The following is a 22456-nucleotide window of genomic DNA, read 5'->3' as shown; positions in this document are numbered from 1 at the left end:
TCCACGTGATCAAATTAATTGTTCAACAAAGACTTATCGCGATGTATAAGCTGTTTTGTGTTTCATAGCAAAAATATTAATTCTACTGCTTATGATCTATGGTAACACAAATTTCTATGTAAAATATCTTTTTTTGTATTAGTTTTCGCTGTCTGGTTGTTTTATTATTTTATTCTGTTGACGTTTAATAACATTTTAACTTATTTGGATAGTCGTACAATAAATTTTAAGGTCAGTTTTTATGACGATATTCAAATATGTCGTTACGGATTAAATGATCCCCTTTATGTGCGTTTAAAATGATCCCTATTTTATTTGTAAAATTATAATATCAACACATTCAAGACCAGCCCATCAAGTGGCGGGTCTTGAATGTATTGATTTAGATGATTTTACCAGTGATTTTTGTTTTCTTTCTAATCGTTGATTTAAAGCAAGAGAACAATTAACGTTTTATGTGAACTGTTTGGTAAAAAATGCAATGGGATCATTTTATGCACCTATTCTTACAAAGTCAGTAAAACAATACGTTTTGAGAAAAATTGAATAGTTCTAAAAATTTGGTCAAATCAACAAAAATTGACATGCCATTATTGCAACACTTGAATAAAGAAACCAAAATTCTCGAATAGTTTGCCAATAAATTACAATTTTTCTTTGGGAAATCATTACAGGACACCTTCCCCTACTCTGTTTTTATTGCTTTTTAATGCTTTCCAAGAATATCTTTAGATAATGACAAGTAAGACAAGTCACCTTTCAAACACAAAAAAAGATCAAAGAGAGAGGTGTTATAACTCTCTTTTTGTATTGGAGAATAAAAAGAAAAATAAGCCAGTCAGTAATGGGGCGATGATTTTAATGCTGGAATGGTATTTATATGAAGGCATTTTGACCCGTGTAGAATAGTTTGGAGTTAACGAAAAGAAACTGCCCAAGTTTCACAAGCACGCTCGATTATTTTTGTTCTCCATGCAAAGATTATAAATACATTTTTCGTTAACCTACCGACGAGATTTCAGAATGTACGTTGCCAGTTCAAAGTTGTCAGACGCAAATGCTTTTACGGCATAGCGTCTCCCTCGGCTTGGCTGCTAGTTTATGTGTAGTAATGCCAGGTCTCATTGGTAACAGCCTGTATAGGAATCATAAGTAGAAAATATTAATTTCATTATCATTTATTGCTGCATAATTAAAACGAACGATATATTTAACATTTGAAAATAATTTATTTTTAATTTTGACATGAATAATATAATTTGATGTGACATTCTACGATTAAAAAACATTAATTAATAATTTATAATGATAAATTTTTAATTAATAACTGATTAATAATCAAGGACATATTATGGCTTTTTTCTTGTTTATTCAAATTGAACATCTCCAATTAATCAATTGCATTAATGCAATAGTTTCACCAGGAGCCAGCAAGAATAAACGTAAAAATACGCAACCCTGCTGCAAAGCTGTGACCGTCTTACGTACGGCAATTTTGATGGATGAGATTTATTAAACATTTATTATTTAGGCATGCCCTGGAAAGAGTTTTCGAAAGTATTTTTTTTGTTCGAAATATGTTTCGTACTATTTTTTACATATAGTACTTGTTTAATTCATTTTTTAAATACCTAAATTTAACCAGTTTGACTTAATGAAATTTACCTTGAATTTTATTTGTTTCAGGAGACGTTAAATAAGACTCAAAAACATGGATGAAGTGGAAGCGAAATTTGACGTTTGGGATTATGTGGTTTTAATTATAATGCTTATGATTTCATCGTCCATAGGCGTATATTACAGATTTACCGGAGGCAGACAAAAAACTACACAAGTAAGTTTCAGTATTTGTATAAGAAGTATTCGAAAATACTATTTATTCACCTATAATTTGAAAAGTCCTTCTGGAAATTTATGCAATACAACGTCCTGAAATTTGTATAGTTTCACACCCATAATCTTATCTGTTAAAAAATTCATTTCAATGATTAATTCAACGATTACGCAGTTTGAGATAATGCCTAAAATGCTGATCAAAAAGCTTCAGAGTGAAGCTTTTACTATTTTAACCCCCTAACCAAAAAAGAGGTGTTATAAGTTCGACCGCTTTCTGTGTGTGTCTGTCTGTCTGTCTGTGGCATCGTAGCGCATAAACGAATGAACCGATTTATATTTTTTAGTTTTGTTTAAGAGATAATTTAATGGGGAATGTTCTTAGCTATGTTTCAAGTGCGAGTTTAGGGTTCCGTACTCGGAACAACTAAAAAATAGGCGATGATTCTCAAAATCGGTTCAGTTTGGAGAAAGCTCTAAGGAAAAAGGTAATTTAATGGAGAGTGTTCTTAGATAAGTTTAAAGTGCGAGTTTAGGGTTCCGTACTCGATAAATTTTTCGGGATTTCTTTTAATTTTGTAAATTTCACTTGTGTTTTGTTTGTTTTACAGGAATATTTATTAGCCGATCGAAGTATGTCAATAACACCTGTAGCATTTTCATTAATGGCATCATTTATGTCTGCCATAACGTTACTGGGTGTATCAAGTGAAAATTACACATATGGTACACAATTTGTAGTGATTAATATTGCTTATATTTTATCAACGCCAATCGCTGCATATTTATATTTACCAGTATTTTTTAAATTAGAAACAACTAGTGCTTATGAGGTAAATAATCATTTTAATTCACTATTTTCTGCATTTTCAGTCAATTTTTATCATTTTCTTTTGTATATGAGGTGTCACACATTTTAGAAGCTACATGCCCAATAGTTAAACTAATCCGATTTTTGAATTTTTTTGGGTAACATTTACTCTAAGAAATGTTTTTTCTCACCTCCGTGCAGAGTAAAAGTAAAAAGTTAGTAAAAAATAGCCAACTTTTTTAGTCATTTCATAGACCTCTGCTATTTTTTTTAAGATATAAGCCTGCTTATGACTGTCATATTGGCCGCTTGACGTCTTTACTGATTTTTCCAATATTCCTACTTGTATATCTCAAATGACCAAAGAAAGGGGTGATCCAAATTGAGGTTAGACTTTCTGTAGCAGCTAGATCTTCTGTAGCAGTTTATGCGTTCGGGGTGATTATCTTTCGCAAGTATAGGGGGAATAATTTCGACTATATCTTGGCGTAGGCTTTTTGGACGCTCCAACGTTGTAGGTTGGTTGATATAGAAAACCGCATAAAAAGTAATTCATTGGCGCATTCTTGGCTGAACGCAGGCTACGATATTACATACGCCTTACCCTATCCCCAATGTTTACAGTTCTATACATAGTTCTTACAGATTTGTTATTTCTGTTGAACAAGTGACCAATTTGAGTGTTGAGAATATCGTAAATGGAATGTTCCAAACTAACATTTGACGTTCGAAACAAGCGCAATGAAATGAAATGATATGGTAAACTGAAATTGGATCACCTTTATATCATCTATCAAAATTGTTTTAAGATTGCATCCATTAAGCTTTTCATTAAAATTAAATGAGCTTGCATTTCATTATTTTTAAACCATAATCTAATCTGCGAAAAAATTTAATCGCTTATCATTTTCAATTGATCGAAAAATATTTTCTATTGTTTTTAGTATTTAGAGAGGCGATTTGGAATGGCATCAAGGCTATCAGCTTCTGCTATTTATTCCATACAAATGATCCTGTATATGGGAATTGTATTATATGCGCCTGCATTAGCGTTAGAAGCGCTAACTGGTATTAAAAAAGAAATTGCAATTTTAGTAATTGGTAATAATTTTTATTTAACTTTCATTTGAAAAACTTCCTTTCAATTTTCAATTTGTAGATATTCATCTTTTATACCATGCATATATGTAATATGCAAGGTATACTAAGTTTAGTCCCAAGTTTGTAACGCTTAAAAATATTGATGCCACGCACAAAATTTTGCTATAGGTGTTCATAGAATTACCTAATTAGTCCATTTCCGGTTGTCCGTCCGTCCGTCTGTGGACACGATAACTCAAAAACGAAAAAAGATATCGAGCTGAAATTTTTACAACTTACTCAGGGCGTAATAAATGAGGTCGAGTTCGTAAATGAGCATCATAGGTCTATTGGGTCTTGGGTCCGTAGGATCCATCTTGTAAACCGTTAAAGATAGAACAAAAGTTTAAATGTAAAAAATGTTTCTTATAAAAAAATAAACAACTTTTGCTTGAAACATTTTTTTGTAAACATAACTGATTACCCGTGAGGGCGCCAATTAGGCGGAAATTTTATAGTATGTATCATACTTGAATATCAGTTATGTATGTGTCACATGTATGTATGTGTTATGTGATAAAGAAATCAACACTGACTATGCATGGTATTTCAACAATTAATTCAGTCAATTGTTTGTTTTCACTTGTTATACTTTAAATTAGATATGTATAATAATCTTATGGTTTATTTATAATAATCTTATATATGGTTTCTTTATAATTTTTATTTAAATTGTCTTATCATTTCATAGAGAAATGAGCAAGCTTTCGAATTTTATTCAATTTTTTGAAAATTTTCAAATTTTAACCTTTCAACCAACATAAAATGGTTAAAGGAGGTTAATTTGTGAAACTTGAAGTGAAAACATTTTTAGGCGTGTTGGGTACTTTTGGGATGGGAAAATGCATTGAAATGGCGACCGCCAAAAAGGGTTGTAGAAACTAAACACTAAAAATTCAATCTGAATTCCATCTGCCTGATGGATCAGTGGTATCAATGCTGAACTGCTATTCAAAAATTCTACGTTCCAGTCAAAATATTTTTTTTATTATTAGTTTTTTATACCCACTTTGACACTCCCCACGACTGATCATAATTTTATTTTTTTGAGCTTAGAAATTACAAAAAATAGTCTTTGAAGGACGTTTATTCACCAACCTGTTTTGCTATGTGCGTTCATAGGGAAAATTTTAAATAATTACGTATGATAATTTTAAATTAATAGAAAATTGTTTGCAATTCTGTTAAAGGTTTCAAGTATAGTTATCGACCTTATTTTTGAGAAATATCGATTTATATATTCCATTTTGTCCCATGTTAAACCATGCTTGCTTTTTGTCACTTTTTAAACTTAAAATTAATTCGATAACTTTTTTTTTCTTTTTATCATTCAGAATCATTTAAGGATGTACGAGCACCAAGGCAATTTTAAATAAAAAGCTTGATTTTTCGTCTACATTCATGAAGTAATAACAAAATTAATAATCAAAGTTGAAAATAAGATACAAATAATTTCAACCACAAGTCAACAACTTGCCTTGGCGCTCGTACTACCTTAAAACGTGTCGTACTACCAACAAAACGCTCATTTGGTGACAAATTAACAAATTTAAAAGCTTATCGTGGCATGTATTTACATTAATTAACTTAGGCCAGTTAATTGCACGTGATTACCAACATTTTCAGAAATAAATATAAATGATAATCAATTATCTATAACTTTAATAATTATTCACATTTTTAAATTGTAACAGAATGTTCAAACATTTTTCATACATTGTTATTAAAATTTAAAAAATAATAGCTAATATTTATTGAGCATTTTAATTAATTATTAATAATAACCACAATATTGTAAATAAATAGTTAATTTTTTTGAACATATTTTATAAATTAGTTAATTGATAAGGACAATAAATTATATTTATGTTCTATTTGTATCCTAGTATTTACTGACTGAGTGTAAGTAGTAAAAGATAGTCATTTAATATAGTAGTATCGTTTTCTATACTTACACTGATAATTCATTTAAAGATGTTACAAATCAAGGAAAATGAAAGAAACCGCTCACATTTTGCTAAAACCTCATGGAATGTGTTTCTTAGGTGACAAATATCATTAGTAACGCATGAGATAGTAGCGCAACAAACTTAACGTACAAACTTAATATATATAGGCAACTTGAATTACGCATGTGTTATACATGTATAATAGTTCGATTATTTGACAAATACTTAACATTTACGTCTTACAAGTTGCCTAATAACTAATTTTTTAAGTGAACTTTAACATTGATCGTTTTATTGAATTAAAAATTTATTGTTTGTTAACAAATAGAAACATTTGCACCACTAACTCATGCCCTACTAATGATATCTGACACCTAAGAAACATATTCCATCAGGTTTTAGTAAAATGCGAAACGTCTTTTTTACTGTACAAGTTTCGTACAATGCATCCCTATCGAAAAATTAAAAAGTCAAACGGTTCGTCGAAAAGTTAGGTATAAAGTCAATTCTTCAAGCATATTACTATGGGTTGTTTTAACTATATTCATTATAAAGAAACTGGACGAGTTAAATTTACACAACCCGACATTAAAATTCATAATTCATTTTTTGTTTTATTTATTTTTTTCCAATGAAAAAATATTAAAAAAAAAAAATGATGAACAGTCCGGTTAAAATAAATTCTTAAAATGTGAGTAACTTGAATAAGTTCAATCACCTCAAAGATAAAAATTATTAATAATGCAGTATTTTTGTTTATTAATATAAAAGTTAGGTAACTAGGTAATTGGGTACACGCACATTTTTTTTAAATTATAAAAATTTAATTAATTTATGTATTTCATGATAAAAATTATCTACCGATAAACTTTTAAAAATTAAAAATTTGAAATATTGATCCACAAAACAAAATTCTATATTTATTTATGCAGTTTAATAAATATTTATTATCAATATTAGTGAAAAAAATATATCTTATCACTTCCCTGGTTTGGCAGTGTAATTTTATCGAAAGCATCTTTTAATGAGTTGATCGATTGTAACGTTGAGTTATTGTCTCTATATTATTCTTCTCCGATCGAGTTTTTTTTTGAACTTGTAAATTTAAATGGGGCTACATACGGGACTCTTGCCACATTGCCGTTGTTGGCGTAAACTATAGCACCATAGTGTCTATCTTCTTTTTCATGAAAAAATCTGGAAAAGGTGTTCCCTGTTTTTTAGGTTAAATATCTACCAAAACTTTCCTTCCAAGCTTTCCTCTAAGCCATTACAAATAATTTATACAACAAAAGCTATTGCAAGAAGAACGCTTGCCTATTAATCAATATTTAATTTCAGGATTTGTTTGTACATTTTATTCAACGCTTGGTGGCATGAAAGCTGTTGTTATTACGGATGTATTCCAATCGTTTTTAATGTTTTTGGCCATATTTAGTATTATCATTTGTGCAGCAATACAAACTGGCGGTTTAGATGAAATATGGAAAATTGCTGATAAAGGAGGGCGTATTGAGTTTTTTAAGTAAGTATTACCGGGGATCAACGGTAACACTTTCGGGCTAAAACTATGATAAATAAAAACACACTTTTGGCATATAAAATAATTGAATATTAATTGTGGTTTTCTTGGAAACAATTTGCTTATTTTATACTCCGACCATTGAGCCTTAACTTTGAAAATGAGACGTCCTAGAGTTTCCCATTTTCATTAGAACCCGAGATATAAGCTAAAATGTCTAAGAAAGTGCTATTTTCCCGAAATTTTTGAATAACATTTATTGTAATAAATATTTTTGAAAAATTCTTTCGAGGGGTTAATTTTAGAGAATAAGATTATCTGTTTTCACAGTAAAAAAAAATCAAATTAGTCAGTCTTAAAACTCAAAGAAAAATGTCACTGAGCAAAGCTACAAACATAATAGTATCTTTCTTATACACATTACTTAATGAATATATGCACTCTCTATCACATTGAATGATGTAGTATGGGAAATGATATAAAAACAAATTGTATATAAAATACCTGTAAATGTAACTATCTTTCAACCAGAAATACAATAATAAATTACAATTTTGAAATGATTTAACGAAGACCGATTTTGTTTTCAGTTTCAGCCCCGACCCTACAGAACGTCATACATGGTTTTCATTGATTATTGGTGGTTCTGTAACATATTTATCATTGTATGCTGTAAATCAAACTCAAGTACAACGTTATATGACTGTTAAAGATTTAAAGACTGCACAAAAAACATTATGGCTAAATTGGCCAATATTAACAGTATTAAGTTTAAGTACTTCATTTTCTGGTCTTGCCATTTATTCAAAATATTATGATTGTGATCCAAAAACTGCTGGTCGTATTACGAGCACTGATCAGGTAATTATAATTAACAGAAACAAGACAAGTTATATGCAAGTTTTAAAATGGAACACAGAATTCGTTTAATCATGAATACAGTCGAAATCAGCCATAAGATCACTGATGGGACTAACAATTATGGTCTTTATAACCGATAGTCGTTATAATCAATATCTTCATTTTTAGATTAAAGTGAAAGTACTGGTTCGGATTAACCATGTTGACATCCCGAGAAAAAATATTTGAAGAAGGATTGTCTTAAAAAGTCTTAGGAACTCTGAATTTCTCAACGTTTTTGAACTGTCTATAACTCTGAATTAGACAGTCCAAAAACGTTGAAAAATTCAGAGTTATTCAGAGTTCCTAAGACTTTTCAAAGTTCCTACGACTTTTTCAGAGTTTTTAAGATTTACTCTGTCTTCAAATATTTTTTCCACCATACAATACGCATATAATACATAAACTTCGTGATTTTCTTTCTTTTTTAACGTCATATTTGAGTTATCGTTCTGAAAAATACTGCACCCGCGATGAGCTTGTATATATATTTACATCTCGATTACTGGTAGTTTCAGTACTTCAAACAAAAATTTTATTTTATCGACACACTGTGCGTGCCACGGAGTGATAATTATAGTTTCGAGAACAAAATGAAGTCAGGACCAAATCACCAGATTTGGTCCTGACATTGATTGATCAACGGTATTTGTTGCGTTTTTTACTTTAGGTAATAACCGAGTAAAATTCAACTTGTGAAAGATTCCGAGGTAACATGCTATTTCTCTTATGCTAAATGGAGATTACCGATCAAAATTTTGTTTATATGCTCGATGTTTTGTTTGAAGGTCTTCCGAACGTGAATTATCTTCGATCTCGGTTTCCTGACATTTGAACACTCATAATATTTGCATGCCTTGCTTTTGATTATTACAATTGAGCTCATTTTAGTCTTAGTAATTAAGTAAGCTCGAAACTCCCACCCTCCTTGTTTTATGATGAATTATATCAATATAATTTTCAAGTAACGAAATATATTTTTGTTTTTAGCTAATGCCCTTTTATGTAGTCGAAAGCATGGGACACATTCCGGGTTTAACAGGATTATTCGTAGCTGGGATATTTAGTGCCTCGTTATCAAGTATTTCAGCCAGTGTTAATAGTTTAGCTGCTGTTACATTAGAAGATTATATTAAGGTAAATTTACAATTTCTATTCTGAATATTCGAAAATAAATAATTGTTTTTTTTTTTTGGTATTTCAGCCATTATACAGTTCCATAAACAAAAAATCATTGCCAAATTCGAAAATAATTATTTATACGAAAATCTTAGCATTTCTATACGGCGTTTTATGTGTGGCTGTTGCATTTTTAGCACAATTTTTAGGTGGTTTATTACAAGCTGCTTTAACGCTATTTGGTCTTGGTGGCGGACCATTGCTTGGTTTATTCACACTCGGAATGTTTTGTACGAGATCAAATCAAAAGGTATTTTTGTTCCTAATTTTTAAAGAAAATTGATTGATTAAAATAATTTAAAATTTTCTCGAAGGGTGCTTTAAGTGGATTGTATATTGGATTAATTATCTCCGGATGGATTGCGTTTGGTAGACCAAGACCAATGCCACCAACGCTACCAGTTTCGGTTGAGGGATGTAATTCCACCACACATATACTGCCTGGATATGTTAGTTCTTTAACAGCTTCGAGGGACGATAGGTAAATGAAATTTATTTTTTTCTTTCCTTCTTAATAGTACAGGCTGAGTATTTTCATGTTAAAAAAATTAACCCGTCTGGTTTTTTAACGGGATAATTGGGAGAAAAATATTAGTTTTTAAGAAAAAATATAGTATATATATTGGATTATAGTAAGTTATAGGTAAGAAAAACCGGTTTTTTTGCAAAAATAAAACGAAAAAAGGACTCATAAGAAATCCGTTCCAGGCTCAAACCGTAGCTTTTAATGATATATTTTTGTAAATCTTGATGAAACCGTGAAAACGCAAAGAAATGTCTACTATGCACTGACCAGTGTGTGTCGCGATCGCAACTGTTACAGATTGTAAATTCCTGTTTTTCATGAAGAGGTTGTAGGACAACTTTTAACGAAGAAAATGATTTTTTTCTTTAAATTGTCTTATGCTTCATTACTGATTGCGTACGACTTTTCCGAAGCAAGTATTTTTGTATTTTCGCAAATTGTGCGGAAATTATATATTATTTTGAGACGAATAATTTTTACTAAAGATAAAAAGCTACAATTTGTACCCCAAATGTATTTCTTGCGGGGCATAAAGTTTGCATCGGAATTGACTTCAGCTACTCTCATTATTGTCGTTTTTTTAAGTGCTACTATATCCCTTTTATTTATTTAAAAAAAAATTATTTTTCCGGTTCTTTTTATGTAAAAACCGGCTTTTTGCACCTTTCCGATTTTTGTAAAAATATTTCCTACACTCCGAATTTTTCTTAAAAACTAGTATTTTTCTCCTAATTATCCCGCATTGAAAACGGGACGGGCTATTTTTTGTACAATCTTTTTTAAAATTTGCCTTAATTATATAAATTTTTGTTACAGTCAATATTTTTATTTATACCGATTATCGTATTTATGGGTATGCGTTATTGGATTTCTTCTCACATTTATTATTGGTTATGTGGTTAGTTTACTAACCGGAAGTAATACGGAAAAATTAAATCCAGATTTATTTGTACCACCATTAGCGAATAAGTTACGACGATCACTGCGGAGATATTCAGTATCAAGTCAGGTAAACAATTAATGAAAATTGAAAAAGTATATTTGATTTACTTCTGATGACTTTGGCGAGTATATTCGGTGAGGATATTCTACGAGAGTGTGGATGATGGGAAATACTAAAAATCAGACGATTAAATCAAATATCAAATATGTTTATCTTAAAAATCACATTCAAATTCTAGAAAATTATATTAATTAAAAAAATTTTCTATTTATTTCAGACAAGCACGTCGGAAATTAATAAAAAATCTGATGGAAATGTAATAAAAAATGATTTTACAACCAACTTATAACGATTTTTTATTTTATTAGTTTAAATTCGTACAATATAAACTCATGTTACATATTGAGTTTGGTAAAAAAATTTAGAAAAGCGCGGCCATAATTGGTAGAACGTATTCGATTAGACGAGTGTACATCGGAAATTTAATTTATATGTGATTACCACACCAACAAATGAGAAAGGAAATACATAAAAACTTATAATTTACGAAAGCGTTATGAAAGGAATATAAAGCGCGCTAAATTTCAGTTCAGAAATTGATAAAATTACCAATCAATAATTCTAAAAAAAAAAAAAAAAAACCAAAACACTCGGACTCAATACAAAGTTTGATGTATTTTAACACAGATAAAGTTAACATGACCATCATCGCCAGTTCAGGGTGAAGAAAATTTGATTGTTAAAAAATACAGGTACCAATCGAGTACTTTTTATTGGGAAGAGGGAAATTATAACAACATGGGATAATATTGATTGAAAATTCGTAGTGCATAATTTTTAATTTTCCTGTATAACCAAAAATAATTTTTTTCCATACTGTTTAAGAAATAAATATATTTGAGTATAAATATGCAAAAATACACGATCTCTTAATATTGTCTTTGTTCGATTTTACCGGAAATGGTTTATGTACTTATTCAAACGTTTTGCAGGGCAGAATTTGACTATAGAATGGTATGACTTCGATACTCCTATATTACCTTAATCTCGAATGGAATTTATCTCTGGTGCGGTAATGACATGTAATCTAAGTTGTTAATTATTAGATTTATGGCTACGAAGTATTTATTTTAAATTAATTATTGTTATCGACTGGTATACATTGCCTAAAAAAATGATATCATTCCTATGTAACTCATAAATGTTGTTCTTGTTTTGTAAAATTGTTTTGTAAATGTAATCCTAATTTTGTTGATCTCAAAATGGTATTTTATGTGAAAATTTAAAAAAAAAAATCTACAAAAATTGTATGGGCTTCCAAAAATTTAAAAATAAATATATTTTTTGATAAAATATTATTGAATGATTTTGTTATCAGTTGATGATGATTCAATCAATATGAATTGATTGGACTAATAAATAATTTTATACTTAGTTAATATATTAGAAAATTTTAAATAGCAATTTTCTAGATGTCTAGAAAGTTATAATAGGTATTATATCTATAGAACTTCGTTTAAGATATTCTTAAATCGTTAGGATATTTAAAAAAAATCACGCACCTAGAACAAACGTATCCTTAATAGATTTCGTTCTAATTTTAAATACTGCGATAAGTCGTATATCAAAATTTGAAATTTTTTTCATTGTCTCTATTTAATTGGCTTCTTTCGTTCCTCGAACACCCAAAAAACATTTTAAGGACCAACTATACGGGGAATGAAAAATGGCATAAATAGAATCAATTAAATGTGAATTTAAAATTTGGACGTATAACCTTTTGGAATTTTACAGTGACGATTTGAGTATTTTGATCGATCAATCACTTTAACTTGCGAATATGCGTAGATGGCACGTATATATGGCACAATCTGGATGTCCAATCTTTACAAACTTTTCGCAGCAATTAAGGTTGTATTGTTATCGGCGTAGAAAAGTGACCTCACAAATAAAGGCCACAAAAAAAATCGAAATGGCTTAGATTGCAAAATCTTGAAGGCCAATTATCAGAGTCATTACGTGGAATTAATAAAATATTTAATATAAAATAGTAATTTAATGCTACTTTCCAGTTCTACTAAGTCTGAGCCTAAGTGGCCCAGCGGTCTAAAGCAACAGACTACTGTTTACTTAAACTTACTACTGAGTAGACTCGTTTGTCTACTCAGACTTATTATGCGGATTCAAATCCACGCAGCGGCAGTGTGAGCATTTATAATTAATGGTGCGGTAGAATTGATCACATTGTCGTCAATTGGATAAGAACGAAGTAACTGACTCCACCCACATCATGTATATATGGATGTAGATTAATAAGATGAGCAAATAATGATGTGGGTGGCCTCTGTTACAGGCGTACATATCAGAGAAACTGAGGTTAAATCCCATTATTATTATTATACTATGTAATATTATTGACGAATAAGAACACCGCATATGTCAACATGGTGACAAGTGGCAGGGTGTTATACATATTATAACATTAAAAGTACGAAAATTTCACAAAGCTTCACTGAATTGCTGCAAATATTATTTCTATATTTAACAAAAATAAAAAAAAATTAAATTATAAAAAAAACTCGAATAAACGACAATACTTACTTGTAGAAAAAATATCGCAATCTTCTGCTTTTATTTGCTGTGATTATTTTGTGCTTTTTTAGCTTTTTTGGAATAAAATGTAAGTTACTATTAACGATAATATGTTATCTGTCTAAACTTAAATTTTTTTAAAGTTATTTGAGTACAAAATATCCTTTTCACTTCTTTGTAAATAAAAATATGTTGTTGAAATTTAGCTGGTTCGTCTCTATTAAAAACTCTTAAAATAGATTAATTTTACATGTAATTAATGGCGCTCTAAAATGTACTTATGGAACACAAAATTAAGAAATATGCAAATTTCTTGAGATATAAACATTTGAGTAAAAACATTAGTAATCATCATTTAATTTGCGAAGATGGTTTTAATTAAGTTTTTTTTTGTTTTCAAATAAAATGGGACTACCCTTCTTAATTTTATTTTAAATAAATTGTCTTGATTTGTTCGATAATATTATTAGAGAAAACAAAAAATATTTTAGAAAATTATATTCCTTGTAATATTTTTAATTTAAAAACATTTATTTTGGCTGCGTTCGTTTATTAATAGCATCACGATGCCATCACTGTATGACTTCATCGACATAATGTTAAATACACGGTATGAAATGACAGCCCGTGTGATGGCATCATGATGCCTTACTAAATGAAGGCTCTTTTAATAGAAAGATTTGACATAAAATCTGTTTTAAAAAATGAGAAAAATAAATAATAAATTATTTTTAATAAATCGATTTTGTTTATTATTAAACACCTTTTATTCCACAAACACACTATTAAATTACTTAGTTTTTTCCAATTTACGTTTTTACAGGAAACACATAAAGATTGAACAAAAAAAAAAAAAAAAGATAAACTGGTAATGGGGAAAGTGCCATGTAATTGATCCCTCAAGGTAAAACGATCCCTCAGGGTAAAACGATCCCTTGTTGTTTTACGTGAACATATTTTTAAATTTTAATTTAAATATTCACATGTCATTACGAATATGTCACTTTATTTCGAGGAAGAAATAATTCTAGTCGCTCATGACCATGCGGTTTAAGCGACTTTTAAACAAATTAGAATAAAAAAAAATAATAATTCTAAATAATTATTAATTATTCTTATAAAATGGTTAATCATTTAATATAACACTAATACTTTAAAGTTATAAATAAATAAATCCAGATTTTTCCATATTTTATAATATATTTTTAGAATTTTTCCATTCGTAATACTAGAATAAACCAAATAAAATAAAAATAAAAAACGAAAATACTAATTAGTTATTAATTAATAAATTACAATTATTTATTACACTGTGTGTATTCTTATAAAATAATTACAAACGATTTTATTTAGGATACCTAAAATATATTCAAATTCATTTAAATACTTTATTAATCATACATCAAATTTTGTTGATAGGCAATACTATATCGAAATACCAAATATTGAGCATAAAAAACAAATTTAGCTAGAGACCAAAATAATATGGTTTAACATTGGCGTAAATAAATTTATACGAAATTGAAACTTCCTTCTAAGTAATGAACGTAAAATAACTTTAAGTTCAGTCAAAGATGTTACAAATTAAGGAAAATGAATTATCCAGTTTTTCGCTAAAACCTGATGGAATGTGTTTCTTAGGTGTCAAATATCATTAATAAGCCATAAATGAGTTAGCCCCGCAAATATTTCTATTTGTTAATCTATATATATAAAAAGAGAGTGTTTGTTTGTATGTCCCCGATTTTCCCTAAAACTAACCATTGACCTTCGGTAGGGGATTATGTCATTGGGTAGCCCTTAGGCTCCCATTGTGAATAAGGGAGTTTGGTGTTGGTGCATTGTGAATAAGGGAGTTTGGTGGGGGTGGAATTAAAATTGATCTAGGAATTCATAGAAAATTGATTAAAAAATAGTTCTAATAATTTTCAATAGATGGCGCCACTGTTAATAGTACAATTTTCACTAGATGGCGCTACTGGCGCAAATGTCTTTCGATTTTTTAGTTCTAATAATTTTCAATAGATGGCGCCACTGTCAATAGTACAATTTTCACTAGATGGCGCTACTGGCGCAAATGTCTTTCGATTATTCTCGAAAATTCTGGAATGTTCCATGGATTTCTATCGTATTTTCTAGAATTTTCTCGAACATTCTGGAATGTTCTATGGATTTCTATCGAATTTTCTAGAACTTTCTCGAATATTCTCGAATGTTGTATGGATTTTTATTGAATTTTATCAAACTTTCTCGAACAATCTGGAATGTTCCATGGGTTTCTGTCGAATTTTCTAGAATTTTCTCGAACATTCTGAAATGTTCTATGGATTTCTATCGAATTTTCTAGAATTTTCTCGAACATTCTGGAATGTTCTATGGATTTCTATCGAATTTTCTAGAACTTTCTCGAATATTCTGGAATGTTCCATGGGTTTCTATCGATCTTTCCCTTACTTTTCCGTACACACAGAGAGAATAAAAAAAAAGTCTTTCATTTAACAATTTTGATATTTAAATGTGCAAAAACAACCCAGCGAAGCGGGTTTAACAGCTAGTAAATAATAAATTGTCAATTCAATGAAACGGGCATATTTAAAGTTGATTTAAAAAAATAATAAATAGGCAACTTGTATTGCGTATACGTGAGTATTTGTCAAGTAATCGAAAAACTATTATACATGTATAACTTATACGTAATGTAAGTTGCCTATTAACTATTTTTTTTAATCAACTTTAACATTGTCTGTTTCATTTTGCTTAATTAGCCGATTTTTGTAACATCTTTGACTGTACTATTTTTTCATTGAGTAAAACAGTTACATTTACAATAAAATGTGAACGAGGGATAAAATGCGAAAAGATCTCGGTTTAAATGGCTATATACAATTTAAAAGGAAATTTAATGAACTTGTTTTGGTCTGGTGCATTCTCTATAACTATCTTTGCCCAAAAAAAAGATACAGACACATAAGCATAAAAAATCAAAATTTTATCCTATTTCCTTGCTTGTTTCAACTGTTTTGGGGCGAAAAAAATTAATTTTAATTTTTTTTAAATATTACTCTGATGTAAAATTTGAGTCTGTGTGCTTTTTCACTCCTAACTTTAATTTCTACTTATACACTTTCTCATCTTTAATAGCCATTGAACGATTACTGCAATAAAAACCCGTGAACGCCGCATTTCCTTATTGTCCTGTTTTTTAAGACATAATCAATAGCCTAATTTATGGTAAAAGCAAATTAAAGAATACATAAATTGAATAAAAAAGTAGTGAAAATTTTGGGAAACAGCATTAATTTTCTTAAATTTTAAATAAAGCAATTAAAAAAAAGATAAACTACTAACTAATATAACTAATTGGTTTTTTTCCTGATTAAAATAAATAATTTTCAATATTATTAAAAAGTTATAATGAGTCTTAAGTAACTTTTCGCAACTCAAAAACCATAATATTTAGGAAAAATTAAAAATATTATTTTAAAAACTTTTTTTTTTTTAAATTTGATAGTGATTCTTTCAATTTTTAACCGACTTCAAACAAAAAAGGAGGAAGTTATCAATTCGACTGTATTTTTTTTTTAATGTGTGTTACCTCAGAACTTTCGACTGGATGAACCGATTTTGATGATTCTTTATCTATTTGAAAGCTGGTACTTCCTGTATGGTCCCATTTCATTTTGGTCCAGTTCTGACAACAATTTATGAGAAAACCATAAAAGTCTTAAATTTGCAATAAGTATGCAGGACAAGAGCACGAATAACTCAATATCACGCCAACCGATTTCGATGATTCTTTTTTTAGTGACAAATTAGTTGGTGTACTTCAGATTCACTAAAAATCCCAAATTAAAAAAAGTTTTTACCAAAAAGAAAACCGACTGCAAAAGAAAAACATTTACAAAACAAATTAATATGCACTAAAAAGTAAAAAAAAAAAAAAATAACGATAATATAATGTAGTTAAAATTATTGTTATTTTTGGAGTCGGTGTCAGCCAAGCTAATGTAGCAAACTATTCTGTCAGAGTTGTTTCTTTGGAGCTGATACCGACTCCAAAAATAACAATAATTTTAACTACATTATATTATTGTAATATTTTTACTTTTTAGTGCATGTTAATTTATTTTGGAAAAGTTTTTCTTTTGAAGTCGGTTTTCTTTTTGTTAAAATTTTTTTTTATAGTATTATTAATCCAGTAAATTTTTTTTAATTTTCGTTTAATATGTTAATTTTAGGTATCTCTTATAAATAAGTATCGGGTACAATAATTAAATTTCTAGCTCCAAAATAAACGAAAAAGTGTGTATAATAATATATAACTGTGATAAAATAAATCGTACTCAATGTACTAACAGACAACAAAGATATTAAAATAATAAAAAAAATAACACAATAATTCTATAAATATAATAATTTTACAAACATATTAGGTAATTATAATAATTATAAATATAAAAAGACACTTGCAAAAATATTAATTAATAAAATATAAAATGTTTTGAATCGTAGCCGTAAATAAATTTAATAAAATGCTTTTGTTTATTTTTTATTTTTTGTCTAAATTTTCTAGTTCAATGTAGTTATATGCGGTTTCATCTTAATTTTTATTTACTAATTGATTCGCATTAGAATTACACATAATTAACATTGTCTAATTAAAAATAACAATTCAATATTTATTATTCAGTTTGAATTGGTTTAAATTTGATATTATTGTTCATATATGAAGAAATGTATACTTTACAAAAAATAACATAAAAGTTAAAAACTAAAACACGACTACATCAAGTTGGAAACAAGCTTAAAAAATTTAAATAAAAAATACTTTTTAAGACAACCTTTTATTGCACTAAAAAGTAGAAATTAATTTTTTTAGGTTTCCACTCATATACATGACTATTAGTAAAAGCTTGAGGTGCTCAATATAAAAAAGATTATTTTTTACTTTTAGTACAATAAAAGCTTGCTCTTATAAAGTATTTTTTATTTATTTTTAATTAAAGACTAAAAAACGCATGTATATAAAATATGGTGGAAGCGATGGGAAAATCAGGACGTCACTTATCTTACCACGCATTGTCATCCAAAATACACGTGTACACAAAATTTGAGCTCAATCGATTCAGGAATTGCTTCAAAATTGTGTTGCAAGAAATTAAAAATCTTCGAAATATTCGGCCTTGGAAAGTTGGAAGTTTTTAAATTAAAGATTTTTAACCGACTTAAACCTATAGCCCATAATAATAAATAATCACTCAGGCAAACTTTTTAATTTTAACTTTTTTCAACAGCCCTTTTTTCAATAATTTTTTTAACTATAAAAAAGAGGCTAAAATTAAATTTTTATCTGACTGCATGGTTATAGATTCGTTTAGTACTCGATAATACCCAAATAAAAGGTCAGACGAACATTTTAACTTAACGTTTCCATGTCTCGAAAACTTTGGACTTTTTAAAATAAATTATGTAATAATCGTTAGAATGTTTTATTTCTAGACCTTTCATTTGATACCAAACATGATACATTTAGGTTAAATTTTTTTAAATGAAGCTTTATCCCTTATCAAGGTGTCATATTATTATTTTTTCTAACAACACTAGGACAGTCAGTCGATCATTCTTTGCTGAGTAAATTTATGAAAATTTTTTCTAAAATTTTATGATTTGTTGACAGTCTTACGAGAATATAAGAGCCTACCAACTTTTCTGAATTATACTACAAGCTATCGATTAGATGAAGTGAAAATTGGTTTTTGGAAATATTCATGTTTCTGTTTTGGCACTAAAATATATAAGTTACCATGAAATTAATTGAAAAATAAATAATAAACTGAAAATAAAGTACCAGCAAGAAAATTTGTTCTTAAGGCATCAAGTAAATACTTTGATTTAATGAACAACATTGAAATCGGAAATAATAAACATAGTAAGAGAATATATTCGGACACTTACATGCTTAACAAAGCTAAACTTATAACCCTCCTTTTTGTTGGCGGGTATTAATTATTGTACTTGTATAATAATTATTTTCAAAATATTTCCTTTGTTTTTTCTATAATACGCACATGCAGCGATATTTATAGGAAACAAAACTATTGTAAATTGTTTTAATAAATATTTTAGGGACGACTTATGCAAATTGTACAAGGTGTCACTCACTATCATATATACTACGCTCGTGAGATAAGAAGTACTTTTCTCACTCAAGGGAAAACTACGTGGGAAAAATAGTTTATTACCGCCCTAGTGTGGTAATGAATTCATTACAACACTCAAAATTACTGTCAAAATGTAAACTAATAACAAGTTAATAATGTTGATTTTCGAACTATTTTGTTAATTTGACTTTATTTTCAGTCGATTGGTGAAAATCCCATATTTCGAGCATGTATAGAACAGAAAATCGTTATTTTTGGGTGGTTGTTCGCGCGCACTCTTAATAATTAACAATCAAGCACATAACAATGCAATTATGCCAAATAATTTTGCGGGATGTTGTTGAGTAAGCTTTAAACTACAAATAAAAATTTAATTCGTATTAAAAATCTTTTTTTTCCATATAATAAGCAAGCTGCACTTTTACGTTCAGGAATATGTTTTAAACGGGATTCTGAAAAAATTTTCCATGTGAAAATTAATTATGCTTAATGACGGATTTTGTATGGTCTATATATTACCATACTATTATTTTATTATGCATAATTTATGTGTGAAATTTTAATGATCCGGATCTATTCGTTTTGGACCTATTTTGTTAGATTTAAAAAGTCTCTATAAATTAATTGGAAGGAGAAATATTATGTCATATTAGCGAATAACTTACATAACAATTATAGTGTCTATTCACATGTCAAAATATGTAATATATCATCGAATTGTTATTAATGATTTATCAATGAAAAAAATTTTGTATTAAATAATAAAAATATTTTGGTGTATGAATGAATGGGAGGATGCCTCAAGGTTAAAAAATTAAAGAGTTTATAACGCGTTGCAAAAAATAAGAAGATTACGTCAATTTTAATTAATTGATTTTATTTTATTAACTTGAAAAATGATTGATTAAAAATAGTGTTTAATATCAAACAATGTTGCAGCATCCTACAAACATAATCTCGATTAAAATGATCAGGATAAATCCTAAAATATTATACCATCAAATGCTTCTGATCACATTCCACTAAAATTATTACTTTTGAAAAATTAGATAAACGGGGCGGGACTTTCCTCATTAAAAATCCTACTTATGTAACTTTTAGTTTATATCTTAAACATTATTTCTCTATAGTCTCTTTTTTCCTGGATACGTAATATCTTCCTCATTTCCTTATCAAATTCCATAATTTATCCCTCATTTTAAAACTTATCTTGCTGGCTAATGACGAAAAATAGACTCACGATCTAAAAATATACCGATTCGGAAAAAATAGGCTAGAGAAATAACAAAAGATATAATTTTGTTTATTATGTGATTTGTATATCATATCTGTAATAAAATTGCCTATAAATAAAAAGAAAGTAAATTTTCACTTATACATTATATTTTTCTAAAATTTCTCGACTTTTTTAGCCACGGATAATTCACTGCAGAATTCCTCGGGTCGAGCTAGTATCACAAAATAAATTTTGTATATTCCTGAAAATGCAGTTCTTTTATCGGTTCCTGAATATTTCTTTTCTTGCTTCCAATATTAAAAACATTGGTCAAAAATTATAATAGTTAGGTCAATTTTCCGTCATTTTTGACTGAAAAACAAATGAAATTCGGAGAAGATGAGATATTTTTAAAATCGATGGAACATCGCTGGAGTGCTATTTTCTTTGATATTGCAAATACTAATCGAATCGATTTTTTTCAAATGAAGTAAAAATATTTTTTTTGAAATTTTTAGAAAACATCTTTTAAACCATCCGATTTGAATTTGATATCCATAATAAATATAAAACCCCTGTGATTTCTTATCAACTATACATTCAAAATACTATAGTTTTCGAAACTATTTTTAGTAAATAACTTTTTTTTTTGGTCGCGAATAAACTTTTGGTGGAGGCGATGGGAAGTTTAATAACTTTTAAACAAAGAAGAAAAATCAATCTTTTTTTTTAAATTGTCTGGATGCTCGTACATCCTTAAATGCATGAAACCTGATATAATTTTTTTTTTAAATTGATGTATCAATTTTCTTGATCTATTGATCATTGAAAATTTAATTTAAAAACTAAATAAAATTATAAATAATTTTCACAGCTTGATTGGTATGAAAAATATCACCAATTATTTTGATGAGTAAAATATTCCATCCGTCAATATAAGAGTTTTTAAATTCTAACTGACAAATAAATAATAAATATATTTGTCAAATTAAAATGATTGAATAATTTTTTTGTATTTAATATATTCATTATATTGATTATTGTAAATAAATAATTAATTAATTAATCAAGCATTGATTATTAATGGAATATGTCTTGTGTAACTTGACTTATATAAATTATTGGAGCATAACCTGTTTTGTTTAAACTGCTTGAAACTAGATTTTGAATTTTCGAAAAAAAAATCTAACTCATAGTTCAAGTGTACCAATGTCAGAATGCATGTGCTTTTTTACGTCTGGTGCCCTGAGCGATTACTTATCCGTGCTCAACGAAGTTAATATTAATAATAAGCAATATAGTCCAGAAAGAATCGGAGTATTAGTACAAAAAACTATTCCACCTGTATTTATTTTATGGTTCTCTCCAAATTGTCCTATTGATGATATAAATGCATGTTGCTAGGTCGGAAAAGTGGCCGACAAATTTCAAAATAATTTTCCTCAATAAAATTACGAAAATTGTTTATTATGCCCCAAGAAAACGTTTTTAAAGTATTTCGAAACCGAAAAAATGAAAATGACACAAAAAATTTGAAATTTTATTTATCAATTACTTATCCTTTTACGCGTCTTTTGTGAAAAATACATATCGATTCTCTGAACGGTTTCGGTGAAATTAACTAGCAAAATTAGTTTTTACCAAAAACAATAAATATTTCTCATAAACTGTACAGAAAATCGAT

The 22456-nt window shown here is 28.3% G+C and overlaps 1 protein-coding gene across 3 annotated transcripts in view; it reads left to right on the top strand.

Moving 5' to 3' along the window:
• The window catches only part of LOC123292463 (putative sodium-dependent multivitamin transporter), a 29142-nt gene extending 17493 nt beyond the window's left edge, over positions 1–11649 (top strand). Inside the window, exons 1-11 of one of the 3 annotated variants that reach the window (XM_044873142.1) lie at positions 1465–1484; positions 1687–1834; positions 2445–2666; positions 3589–3745; positions 7075–7258; positions 7846–8116; positions 9146–9292; positions 9360–9584; positions 9649–9815; positions 10677–10869; positions 11081–11649. In XM_044873142.1, coding sequence (XP_044729077.1) covers positions 1712–1834; positions 2445–2666; positions 3589–3745; positions 7075–7258; positions 7846–8116; positions 9146–9292; positions 9360–9584; positions 9649–9815; positions 10677–10869; positions 11081–11152 — 1761 coding nt within the window. In that variant the 5' untranslated portion in view covers positions 1465–1484; positions 1687–1711 and the 3' untranslated portion in view covers positions 11153–11649. Of the gene's footprint in view, positions 1–1464; positions 1485–1586; positions 1604–1686; positions 1835–2444; positions 2667–3588; positions 3746–7074; positions 7259–7845; positions 8117–9145; positions 9293–9359; positions 9585–9648; positions 9816–10676; positions 10870–11080 lie in introns of those variants that run through there. The other 2 variants (XM_044873143.1, XM_044873141.1) reach the window with 2 other exon arrangements.
• The last annotated feature ends 10807 nt before the right edge of the window (positions 11650–22456 follow it).

This window comes from Chrysoperla carnea, chromosome 2, assembly GCF_905475395.1.
Source record: "Chrysoperla carnea chromosome 2, inChrCarn1.1, whole genome shotgun sequence".
Classification (NCBI taxonomy): domain Eukaryota; kingdom Metazoa; phylum Arthropoda; class Insecta; order Neuroptera; family Chrysopidae; genus Chrysoperla; species Chrysoperla carnea.
Note: the sequence above shows the minus strand (reverse complement) of the source record. Positions and strands in the feature narration are given on the sequence as shown.